Source organism: Monopterus albus, unplaced genomic scaffold, assembly GCF_001952655.1.
Source record: "Monopterus albus unplaced genomic scaffold, M_albus_1.0 scaffold22.1, whole genome shotgun sequence".
NCBI classification, from domain to species: Eukaryota; Metazoa; Chordata; class Actinopteri; order Synbranchiformes; family Synbranchidae; genus Monopterus; species Monopterus albus.
The window spans coordinates 2,552,847-2,565,478 of NW_018127902.1; the positions used below are offsets into that span (position 1 = coordinate 2,552,847).

The 12,632-nt window shown below is 40.5% G+C and overlaps 1 protein-coding gene across 1 annotated transcript in view; it reads right to left on the reverse strand.

Moving 5' to 3' along the window:
* The window catches only part of LOC109956787 (endonuclease V), a 73,541-nt gene extending 62,260 nt beyond the window's left edge, over positions 1 to 11,281 (reverse strand). The window contains 3 exon segments of the mRNA XM_020594133.1: positions 1,476 to 1,610; positions 8,262 to 8,433; positions 11,140 to 11,281. Coding sequence (XP_020449789.1) covers positions 1,476 to 1,610; positions 8,262 to 8,433; positions 11,140 to 11,183 — 351 coding nt within the window. The 5' untranslated portion in view covers positions 11,184 to 11,281.
* Between the last annotated feature and the right edge of the window lie 1,351 nt (positions 11,282 to 12,632).

Here is a 12,632-nt window from a genome sequence, read left to right on the forward strand (position 1 = left end):
CTTCTCAAGTTTGTCAGATGAGATGACTGATCTCAGTAATTGTTTGTGAAGTCATTCATTTGTCCATGTGCAACCACTCATGTCAGTGTGTGTTTCACAGATGTATTAAGGAGACCGGTGCAAACCTCCATGGTAGTGACATGTAAGATGACGTAATACATTGTAGAATTTAATGTAATTCACTCTTTAACAGTGCATGCAACACTTTTACAAACTTGTGTTGTCTAGGTTCACTACAACTAGGTGCTTTGTTTTCTTATTAATACATCTATGTTTCAGCAGTCTGACAGCTGGATCAGGTGTCAGCTTAATATTCCTTGGAATCTACATTTGCACAGATAATGCCATGCACTTGGGGCAGCACAGTGGCACAGTGGTTAGCACTGTCACCTCACAGCAGGAAGACCCAGCCGACCCGGTTCTCCCTGTGTCTGCTTGGGTTCTCTCCAGGTACCCTGGCTTCCTCCCACAGTCCAAAGACATGTAGCTTGGGTTGACTGGTAACTCTAAATTGCCCCATTTAGATGTGATGGTAATAGGCTGGGAATGCATTATGCCAATGAGTGTACTCACAAAGATATGTGTGTTTCCGCACACCTGTGTGGGTAGTGACTGAGAGTCACAGTGGGAGGACACGTAGGTGGCGTGTGGGCTATATAACAAACAGCAAACAGAAGTGAGTGGGTGAGGATGAATGAGAGCTGACGTTTTGAGAAACAGCCAGAGAGCGATAACAGAGAAGCTTTGTCACAATCGCTGCAATGCATTCAGTGTTTCACAGGAGGAACATTTGTACACAACTACAAGCTCAATAATGTCAGTGGGATGTCAACTTTATTGGATGTGTAAGTAATCTATAACTTTCTTCAAAAGTCAAAAGTTTCCACTCACTAATCATCTTATCCCAGATAACGTTAGCTAAAAAATTACCAAAATCCCAAGTCTCAGCTGTACTTTAAGATTAATGCTAGCACAGGAAGCTGAAATGCTAAAGTTAGCATGTAGCATTAGCATACATAGTCAGCATTTTAGCATGTTACACCTAATACTGTGTTAGTGTGTTAGCACGATGCCTTCTGCATTAAGATCAGCTGAGCCCAGGTCCATCTGAGACTAACAACTAAACTGATTTAGCAAGGTCGAGACTGACCTGTCTTATTATTGCCACTGTTTACTGAGAATGAACCTCCTTTCCTGCCAGATGCTAGCATGACTTTAGACACTAAGGCACTAATTTAACGCAAATAAAACATAAATACTTTAAAAAATGTGACATTCAAAAATGAGGAAAGAGCAGCATAGCTAAACTTGCTTAAGACCAACTTAGAAAATGATCATATGTTAAAGAAAATCAATCAACTCAATTATAGCACCTCAAAATGTTTACAATACCTATAGTACCTAGAGTCATTTCAGATAGGCCACACCAATACATACACACACGTGTGTGTGTGTGTGTGTGTTCAGAAGCAGACCTGTGGCATAAGTGTGGGCTGTTTCCTCTCTAGGCGCTTCAAAGCCTCAAGAAGGAAAGGGGTTTCTCTGAAAGCCAGGAAGCCAGCTACGTAGGGGGCCGTCAGGGTCACCATCTGACTGTCCTCGTACAGCACCTGGCAGGAGAGGGCAGGAATTCTGCTTATTATTTTATGTAAGTATGGCTAAGACTCTCTGCTGAACAAAAAATGGTATTTCCCCATGGGTCCATCCACAGCTATCTGTGTCCTGTAAACTGCACTCGTATACTGACCCCCTACCTGCATGCTCTTTGTGATTTGCCCTTATCCCACTGGTTTTGAATATGGACATCTGTGGTTCTAAATGGAACTCAGAGAGCAAAACTGTCAGGGTTCAGGCGTTGACAAATGTGTCAACCCAAGAATATATGTAAGGGCAAGTCCATAGCTGTGCCAGATGATCACTAACATTCCCCACAAGGCACAAAATGAAACATCTGTTACTTCTTGTTGATTTAAGGCTGTGAGCATATTCTGAACATCACACTGGTTATTCTGTTTAGGTTCCCTGCTGTTTTCAGAAAGGGAAACTCATAAAATTATACAGCTTTCAAATAAATTACATTGTCTTGACTGCAAAAAAGTGTTTTCAGTGGGATTTTAATTGATGTTTGAATTCAAAGATGATAAACCATGGCTGGTAATCTTTAAACAAAACTATTTATATTTTCTAAGCTTATAATCCAATGTTCAAACTGATAATGACATCAGTGATTATCTTGCTGAAAACAAATTCTATACAGAAAATACCAATCATAGTCCATGTAAAGTTTAAGGTTACAAGCAATGATGGAAAGTAAGTACATTTACTCAAGTACAGTAATTAAATACTACAATTCTGAGGCATCTGTGTCAAGGTTACAGGCAGAGGGTCCACATGCAAGAGCCAGAAAAGGTAACTGACAATTTATTAGGTGACTCCAAAAATCACTGGAGGCAGGTATGACAGAGCAAGAACAATCAGAACTTTCTTTCTACATGGAAGGTAAGTATTTTCTTTTCATGGGTAACTTGAAGTTTAATACCTTGCTATGACAGAACATGAGATTAGGCGGTAATGCCACAAAAATACTCTGATTCACAGGTAGCTTGAGCTAGGTAACTTGGAAAGACAAAAAACAAACACAGAGGGAGGTAACACTACAGTACTTCACTAACGGGGCCTGTGTGATCACAGTGAAGGGAAGTTAAGAGTTCAGTCTAACAACACAGTCCTGAAAGCAGCAGCTTAAACAGTGAGGAGGCAGAGAGCACAGACCACTGGAGCGTGGGCAGAGCGTCTGAGTAAAGACACTGTTGAAGTTACACAGGGTATCTTTAAAGGGATACCAGACAGAGGCTTGGTGAGTTACCAGGCATAGGGGTGCAATGGTAACAGGAAGGAGCAGGAGCAAACGGTAGCACCAGCATGTCAGGAGAGCAAAAACCAGAGCGAGGTGAGTATCCAGAGTATCCAGGTGTGACATGGGTGGAGGCTAGATGACACACTGACAACGGGCTGAGGTGATTATGAAGGCCAGGCAGAGGTAGTGAGCAACAGATGTACTGAATTAGAGTTATTGTAATCATGGGCACAGTGAAGCCGGGGCAGCGGCGAGTTGTTTGAGATGGCGGATATCCATCAGAATAAAAGTCTAGAACAGGAAGAACTTTGAGAATATTGTGGTGCTAATACGTTTATACTTTTAATCAAGTAACATTTTGAAAGCAGGACTTTTTTGTGTTTTTTACACTGTATTGCTACTTTTACTTAAGCAGAAAATCTGAGTACTTCTTCCACCACTATTTACAGGTATGGTCATGCATATGCTATTTGTCAGCAGCTGATAATACACAGTTAAATGTGCCAGAGAATGGAAGCTCAGTATTAAGTGATGTCTACCCATTATTTGGCCCCAAAGAGGGGGGTATCAGGCCATGCTGTCAACAACCTTCAGGGTATAGTAGAAGTCTACTTCTCAACAATATTCAGAGGTGGGACAAAGTAAGTGTTTTGCAAGTCATAAGCAAGTGTTTGGTCTTGGCTCTGAAGTCTGCAACCAAGTTCCAATTTAAGTGCAAGTCCTTCATTTCAAGTCCTGAACCAGCCATTGTGCACACATGTATTGCCAAAACACGCTAAAAGTAACAGCATGTTACATTCAAATAAACTTCATAACCCTTAATCAAAATGCCTAGTACTACTACAATCATATATAACTACTGAGCTAAATGTTTTGTACAGTGGTATTCACTTCATGACCACATAACAGGCTTAACAGCCAAATATCCAAATTACAGATATCATCTGTTTGTCTCCTCACTGGCACTGCCTACCGCACCTTCCCCTTCTGCTTGTGCAATGTGTCTGGTTGCTGCCGGATCGATTCAAACTAAAAAATGAAGTAGTGATTCATGCACACTCTGAGTCAAAGGTCCAAGTAAAATCTCAAATCACTGCTGTAACAGACAGTGATTCTTTTTCATTTTATTAGATCCAGTCTAAAGTCTAACTCATGTTAGACCCCTTGACTCTGCTGCCATAGAGGGAGATACCTTTATTTTAAATATGAAACCCAGCCTGTTATAAAGTTGAGATAAAGGTTCTCTGAGAGCGGCTGAACAGCTTCCCGCACCTCTGTACCTCTTTACATTTCCACCCATCTACTTTGGGCAACAGCACTGCATGTAAACATGTCTCCCATGATGACCCTGTTACTGCAGTATCACGCCGAGTATCAGCAGGGTTTAGAAGGCTAGAAACCCCAAGGACCCATTACTCAAGCTTTCTGACCAGTCTGAAAATCTTTTTCTACTCACACCGGGCCTCTTGCAAGAACCAGCTGTACAAACAGTTTTGTTCTAAAGCGGCACATGTATGAGAGATTTGAGAGAATTTATGGCTTTACAAATCTTCTTGAACTTAACATGTTCTCCTAGGTAGGAACAAAATTCACAAGCAGTCCAGACCTGTTGAAAACTCCCTCCTCATCTGGCAGCCTCAAGGTCTCTCTGCAGGCCTGTGTCCAGTACCTGACAGCGGAACATCTCCTACTGTAGCCTGGAATATCTCTACTCTGATATAACAACCTTCAGGGTATAGTAGAAGTCTACTTCTCAACAATATTCAGAGGTGGGACAAAGTAAGTGTTTTGCAAGTCATAAGCAAGTGTTTGGTCTTGGCTCTGAAGTCTGCAACCAAGTTCCAATTTAAGTGCAAGTCCTTCATTTCAAGTCCTGAACCAGCCATTGTGCACACATGTATTGCCAAAACACGCTAAAAGTAACAGCATGTTACATTCAAATAAACTTCATAACCCTTAATCAAAATGCCTAGTACTACTACAATCATATATAACTACTGAGCTAAATGTTTTGTACAGTGGTATTCACTTCATGACCACATAACAGGCTTAACAGCCAAATATCCAAATTACAGATATCATCTGTTTGTCTCCTCACTGGCACTGCCTACCGCACCTTCCCCTTCTGCTTGTGCAATGTGTCTGGTTGCTGCCGGATCGATTCAAACTAAAAAATGAAGTAGTGATTCATGCACACTCTGAGTCAAAGGTCCAAGTAAAATCTCAAATCACTGCTGTAACAGACAGTGATTCTTTTTCATTTTATTAGATCCAGTCTAAAGTCTAACTCATGTTAGACCCCTTGACTCTGCTGCCATAGAGGGAGATACCTTTATTTTAAATATGAAACCCAGCCTGTTATAAAGTTGAGATAAAGGTTCTCTGAGAGCGGCTGAACAGCTTCCCGCACCTCTGTACCTCTTTACATTTCCACCCATCTACTTTGGGCAACAGCACTGCATGTAAACATGTCTCCCATGATGACCCTGTTACTGCAGTATCACGCCGAGTATCAGCAGGGTTTAGAAGGCTAGAAACCCCAAGGACCCATTACTCAAGCTTTCTGACCAGTCTGAAAATCTTTTTCTACTCACACCGGGCCTCTTGCAAGAACCAGCTGTACAAACAGTTTTGTTCTAAAGCGGCACATGTATGAGAGATTTGAGAGAATTTATGGCTTTACAAATCTTCTTGAACTTAACATGTTCTCCTAGGTAGGAACAAAATTCACAAGCAGTCCAGACCTGTTGAAAACTCCCTCCTCATCTGGCAGCCTCAAGGTCTCTCTGCAGGCCTGTGTCCAGTACCTGACAGCGGAACATCTCCTACTGTAGCCTGGAATATCTCTACTCTGATATCTCAGTGACTGTCGTCCCATTCAGCACCTCACTGATTAGTCATTTGATAGAAAGAGATCTTTAGAGTCTGGTTTCATGCAGCCTCAACGTTCTCTCTGTCACAGTACGGCTCAGCTCTGACAACATGTCACTGACGCATGTGCTATTAACATTTTATTAACTCTTGTTTGACATTTTTGTGAATGACATTTTCCCACAAATGAAGCGGAACAGGTAGCCTCACAAGGCGAATTTAGTGCCACTGATTACGCTAATGATCTAATTTCAGGAAGTGCTACTGTATTTATCAGTAGCACACATCTCTAGTCTGAAACTAGAGATTTACAACAAGCTTATCCAGTTACAAGAGTTTGGTGAATCTGACTTGGAACACTCATACACCAAGCCTTTGAAAACAGTCAGAAAAATTTGGGGCAAAAATAGCTAAATGTTCTTGCATGAGGACCCTTGAGGAGTGCCAAGGTCTGAGATGCTGTAAAAACAAACACAACACAAACACATTTTGTCAAAGCCCACAGCAGTGGCTACAAATAAAACATGCAGAAGCTCTCGACTGTGCATGAGACGAGCCCACGGAGCTTCATCACAAGCCTGTTTTCTGAATCAGAAATATTAACCATTATTCAGGATATGTCAATGACATATTGTTGACTTCACTGACCTTCTGCCTCTGTAAAACAGCAGTGATAAAACACTGCAGCTTGTTTCCAGTGCTGTTGCCAAGAATCTCAATAATGAGACTTGTTCATGCTGAAAAGGTATTTATTCAAACGTACAATTACAATGTTGTTACACTCCTGTGTTAGCTTATTTAAATAAAAAACTGCACAATAAAGCACAAAACCTCCTGTTTTGCCTGTTCTTCTCCCTTAAACCGAGCAGCAGTGGACACGCTGTACATCATGTTTCCAGTATTACTTTGTGGCACAAATGGCCTTAGGTGGCAGCGTTAGAGTAAACTGAGAGCAAGCAGAGAACGTAATCACGTTATTGGACAACTTTTCTAAGCAGCATCTCATTAGTCTCGCTGAGTCCATATATCACCAAAGAACTCTGACAAATGTCATTAATTATAATGGGCTACAGTGTGGAATGGGAAGGTGCCAGAGCCATGTTAATGCACAGATAAAGAGCAGGAATCGTTGTGAAAGGCTACACAGAAAAGTAAATGAAATGAAAATTGGACCTGCCAAGGTCACTTTAACATCAGTCGCTTTAACAGGAGCTGATCTTGAGCTACAGTATATTAACCCACAGCCTTATTAACACTGCTTACTCGCCCTGACAAGTCAGGGAAGAACAAAAAATGAATCAACTACAGTTTGGATCCTTTTTTCTTTTGACAGAAGATTTAAGGAACCCTCACTTCAATACATTTCACAAATAACAATCCCTTTGTGATACTGCAGGGTACATTTACTATTACAGTGCATCTGGTATTTCTATACAAATACATTAGAACCACAGTGCTGTCACCAGCTGTAGCAGCAACATGTGTCTTGGTCTTCTAATGCTTCACTTCTCCTGCCCCTCTTAAACCCAAATACAACTTTGCATGATGAGAAAATGACCTAAAATAACATAAATATGGGTTAAATGGGTAGTGGGCTGAACCCAAAGCTGATACAATCAATATTTTATAATAACAATGGGTCAAATAACAAGGCATAATGTGAATAGTGTTGGTCATAGTGATGAACCTGCAGAAAATTAACACCCTTCCCCTTTCCCCTCATCCTTTTAACAACTTTCAGCTCACTGTTTTGGTTTTGTAGCCCCAACTTTACTAGTTTTGTTCACCCTCACTGCTAATTCCAGCAGCAGGCAGCTGTTTTAAACAAACACACACACAGAACATTACCTGCTTAGCACCAAACAGCAGACAAAGTTACTGGATAGCTAGTCAACACTGTGGAGCATTTAGCAGCTAACAAACTAAAATAATGGTCAATACTGGACTTTGATTCATTACAAATTCAGTAAAAAATAAAGTGAAATATTCAGTCTTCAGCTTCTTGTGCAAAAGAACAACATCACATGGAGATTTATTTATGCTGTACAAGCCAAATAGATTTTTACAGTTGTTTGCCCTGTTGTAAGTTAATATGGATCTGATGTAACAACCTATGATAAATAAAAAAGAAAGCAACAGCTCTAAGAGAAATTTAAAAAAGAAAGTAGTTGCTCCCTGATACTTTAAAGTACTGTTGGGGGTGTCATAGTTAGAAGCCAGTATTCTAAGGTGATGAGAAAACATGTGAAGTTGGTGAGAGTGCATTTAAGGGCAGACAGCTGGATTCAGACAAGGTTTCAGCTGCACTTACTACAAAGCTTTCTAAGGCCAAGCAGAAATTCTGACTGTATATTACATCATACCTTTTCATTAGGTGTGTAAAACATATTTTGGGAACATCTTTCTTGTGTCTACTGGGAAAATGTGCCTTTTCTGACAAGTGCTGCTCTTCTGTCCTTTCGCCACTAGGGGTCAACAAAGTTCACAGATTCCCCAGATGATGTGTGATTACTGTGTGTAGTGAGGGGCTCACCTCCAGGTCGGGGTAGCTGAGCACCACGAGCTGGGCACAGGCATTGACATTATCCCCTTTGATGAAGGAGACGTCCACTCCTCCGACTCTCCTCAGGCCCGAGAAGTCAGGTTCCCTTTGCCAGTCCTCAGTGTCCTCCTCCACCACCTGCTGTCTCAGAAGGGTCTGCTCACTGCATCAGGACACAAGCAGATAACAATGATTGACAATTATCTTTTACTACAACAATTCAAGGAGCATTAATAAGATTTTATATATAGTCTCATAAATTAAGTGAAAACAGGACAGGACACGGTGTCTCTCAGCCACACTACCCTTCTCCATTACACTCTGTTACCTACAGCACTTCTGTTGTTATTCCAGCTAGGCTACCCTGTGGTGTCAAGTCAGGTCAGTAAATTTGCCCTGCCTATCAAAGAAAAAGAAAATGTTTAAAAGTAATGTTTTTTGACCTGAAAATAGTCATTTCCAACAGCCAGTCATGGAGGACCTTTTGTCTGACTGTGTCCCAAACAGTCCCATCCTCTACACCCTGTTCACCCACGACTGTGTCGACTCCCACAAAGACAACATCATCCTGAAGTTCGCGGACGACACCGCAGTGATAGGTCGCATCACTGGTGGGGACGAAGCAGCCTACAGGAGGGAGGTGGCCGGTCTGGTGTCATGGTGCAAGGACAATAATCTCAGCCTCAACATGGACAAGACAAAGGAGATGATAGTGGACATGAGGAAGGAGAGGAGATCTCATCGGCCACTGTTCATCTGGAGGCTCAAAGTGGAGAGGGTGAGCAGCTTCAAATTAGGAAAGCTGCCTCCATCCTCAAAGATCCAACACACCCCCAGCACGGACTGTTCGCCTCCCTACCCTCTGGCTGGAGGTTCAGAAGTGTGAAATGCAGGACCTCCAGACTGAAAAACTCTTTCTTTCCCTCTGCCATCAGACTCCTAAACAGCTGAGGAGTTTATTACCAGGAAATATGTCATGTACTGTTTACATTCTCAATTTGCACATGCATAATTGCACATTGACTGTTGACTGCTGCGCATGCTGCTCCCATGCAGCATACATTCTCTTATTATATTCTTATATATTTTTATTATATTGCTGCATTTGCTTCTTAAAGTGTCTTAGATTTAGTGTTACTTATTTATCTACTTTATATTTCATTTGTATTTTGTGGCATTCATGTGGACGGCAAAGTAAGAATTTCATTGTACAGGGAAACACGTTTCCTGACTGTGCATATGACAAATTAACACTTTGACCTTGACCTTGGCTGCCGGACTGACGAGGTCAAGTTCTTTTGCACGGAGAGAATGGAACAAAGAAACAGCAAAGACCAGGGTTAACACCAGTTTGACTTTTTAAGATGGTGCATGTTAAAAGCAGCCAAAGGACTCAGATTTGATTTAGATCTGGTTTTCTTCCTTTTGGATGTGTTAGCATCTAAAGCTAACATGTTTGTTTTAATAACATTACCGACCTAGAATGGTCATGATATTGCCTTTGCATTGATTAATATGGATTTAATTTGGGAGTAACCTGAGTTTTGTGTCATGTTAGTGCTTAGTATCACATTAACAGTAACCACAGCGTCCTACTGAAGTGCCATATTTACTCGTTAGTCAGCTAATGCTAGACTGGAGGCTCTGTTATGTTCTGTTGTCATGATACGGGATGTGTAGTTTATGTCATTGCTAGGAAACAGAATGTGGTGGGTGGGTCAAGGAGAAAGAAACAATAAGATCAAACTTTTCTGACCCCAGGATGAAAAATTAGCAACACACAGGTAGAGTATGTTTTCTGATGCTGCTAAAGATTTGTTTACATTAATAATGTAAATGTAAACAGAAGTGCAATTATTTTCAATTATAGCGAGTTAAAAAAATGTGTAAATGTTGAACTTCATCCAAACAGTCCAACCGGGCTGTAGCTACAACTGACGACACTGAGGTTATAACTTCATCAGTGTTTTTTGAAATTCAAGGGTGATTTTCTTCATCAAAATGTTATATCTGGCTCTACACCATAATATAAGGAGAGAACTGGCAAAAGATGATTGAAAAGTTAAAAGACTTAATAAACTTAATAACTTAATTTTATTTTAAGATGTGGCCACAATGAAATTTGATCACAAAAAGTGCTCCAATACATTTACTGTATGTAAGAAACAATAAGATCAAACTTTTCTGACCCCAGGATGAAAAATTAGCAACACACATCTGTAATCAATACTTAGCCTACAGCATTCAGGACTGCAACTAGCAATTATTTTTATAACTGTAATATTTAATGCTTATAAGCTTTTTTTATACTCTAGTTTATTACACTGTGTCACTTGCTGACAACTCTTTACTTACAATAAAGAATTCAAGCATCCACAATTAGGTGCAACTAAAATGTCCAGTCTGTGAGCTACACAATTATTGTTTCAACAAAAATCATAGTGAAATCAAAGTGCACATGCACATTGATACTAGAATACATTTTCATTGTCAGTTTTTATTTTATTTTTACTTACCAAACCTTTTTACTATTCTACAATGTCTTCTACACAAAACTTAAGACTCTACTCAGTAGAGACGAGCAGGGGGAATGAGGTAAATGCTGTAACTGATGATAACTCAAGAGGTTTAGTTATATGTTGGTTGAAACGTAAAACAGGGCAGGGACACAGTCAGGTGTAGCAGCATCTGTCAGCACCTCTTGCTCCACTTAGTTTGTCAACAACAAGCTTCTACTTCAGGTTAGCAAATGATAACAAATAGCTGCACTGCTGGAAATAAGCTCCTGTGACAGGCTACTAACTGTAGCTACTTCCCGTAGTTTACTGAATCAAGCTCAGGTATGTAAATGACAGAAAAGCCCGCTGACCTTTCCCATTGCTTGACCAAATCTTCAGCAGGCGGAGCAGACATTAGTTTAGTAAGAGCTCACACCTAGGTGCTGAAAAGAGTTTATAAAGAGAAAAGCAACTGCCAGACCAACGTGAAGAACAGACTGTCTGTTTTGCTTCCGTCTTATGACATCACTGTTAGGGGGCGGAGTCACTAGCTTACGTCAGTATGGCGTTGGGAGTTATACGAGTAAATACTGCTATCTAGTGGTTGAAATTGCAAATTACATATAGAAATGAACGACTTCTGAAATACAGTATTGTATTTTACTCTACTGTACTTACTGTAATATGCATCTTGGCGATTCCTCGTTAAATATATGTCAATTACAAGTAAGCCATTTTTTCCAAAAGTTTGTGAGTGACAATAACTATAGCCAGTAGGAAGAAGTATCCATGCATTGCAATTGTAGTAAGAATTTATTTTCCTGGAGGATCCATTTATCAGCGGCAGCATGCAGCTAAATACATTTACTCAACTACTGTACCTAAGCACAATTTTGTGTTTAAATATGCTACTTTATACTTCATTACATTTAAGAGGCAAATATTGTACTTCTCTCTGGGTACTCCGGCTTCCTCCCACAATCCAAAGACACACAGCTTAGGTTGATTGGTGACTCTGATTTGCCCCTAGGAGTGAGTATGAGTGTGTGTGGTTGTCTGTCTCTTAAGTGTCAGCCCTGTGACAGACTGGGGCGACCTGTCCAGGGTGTACCCCGCCTCTCACCCAGTGTCAGCTGGGATTGGCTCCAGCTCCCTATGACCCTGTTAAGGGATAAGAGGTATAGATAATGGATGGATGGATATTGTACTTCTTACTGCACTACTTTTACTGATTAAGATTACTGCTTACAGGTTGCTTTGCTAATTCAAATGATTAATGTATTCAACAAGTAAATACTGAGGATTAAACTACCTAGGCGTATGTAAAATAATTAAAATTAACCCCATCTTTAGCATTTGCAACATTATTGATGCAAATGAATGCACCAATTATAATTTAATAACTATAACTCACCAGACAAAGGAGGTGGCCTAATGCCTGATGAAAGAAGCACTTACTGTATAACACCCCTAAAGATAAAACCTCTAACAAAACAGTGTGCTAGATAAAAGAGGACCAAGGGATGACACCAAGTCACATACGAGCTCATCTAAGCCACCTTCATCACTGAAAACTGTGACTCAAATGATCAAGTCATAAAATATGTAGCCTAATGTGTAAGCTACAGAATAGACAGTCCAACACATATTTCTGTGACATAGAACCTACAATAGCAGCAGAACGTAATTTAAACCTTTGGTATATCTAAATTATATGTGAAAGTGGGGCACCTCAGGGCTCTCCTCACAGTTCTCTGCTCTTCTTTTTATCTCACCTCTTGGCCAAACTGTATTTGGTTATGGAATTAATTTGCTCTGCTAAACCAATAATCACAAATCATAATCACACCACTTATAAGCATTT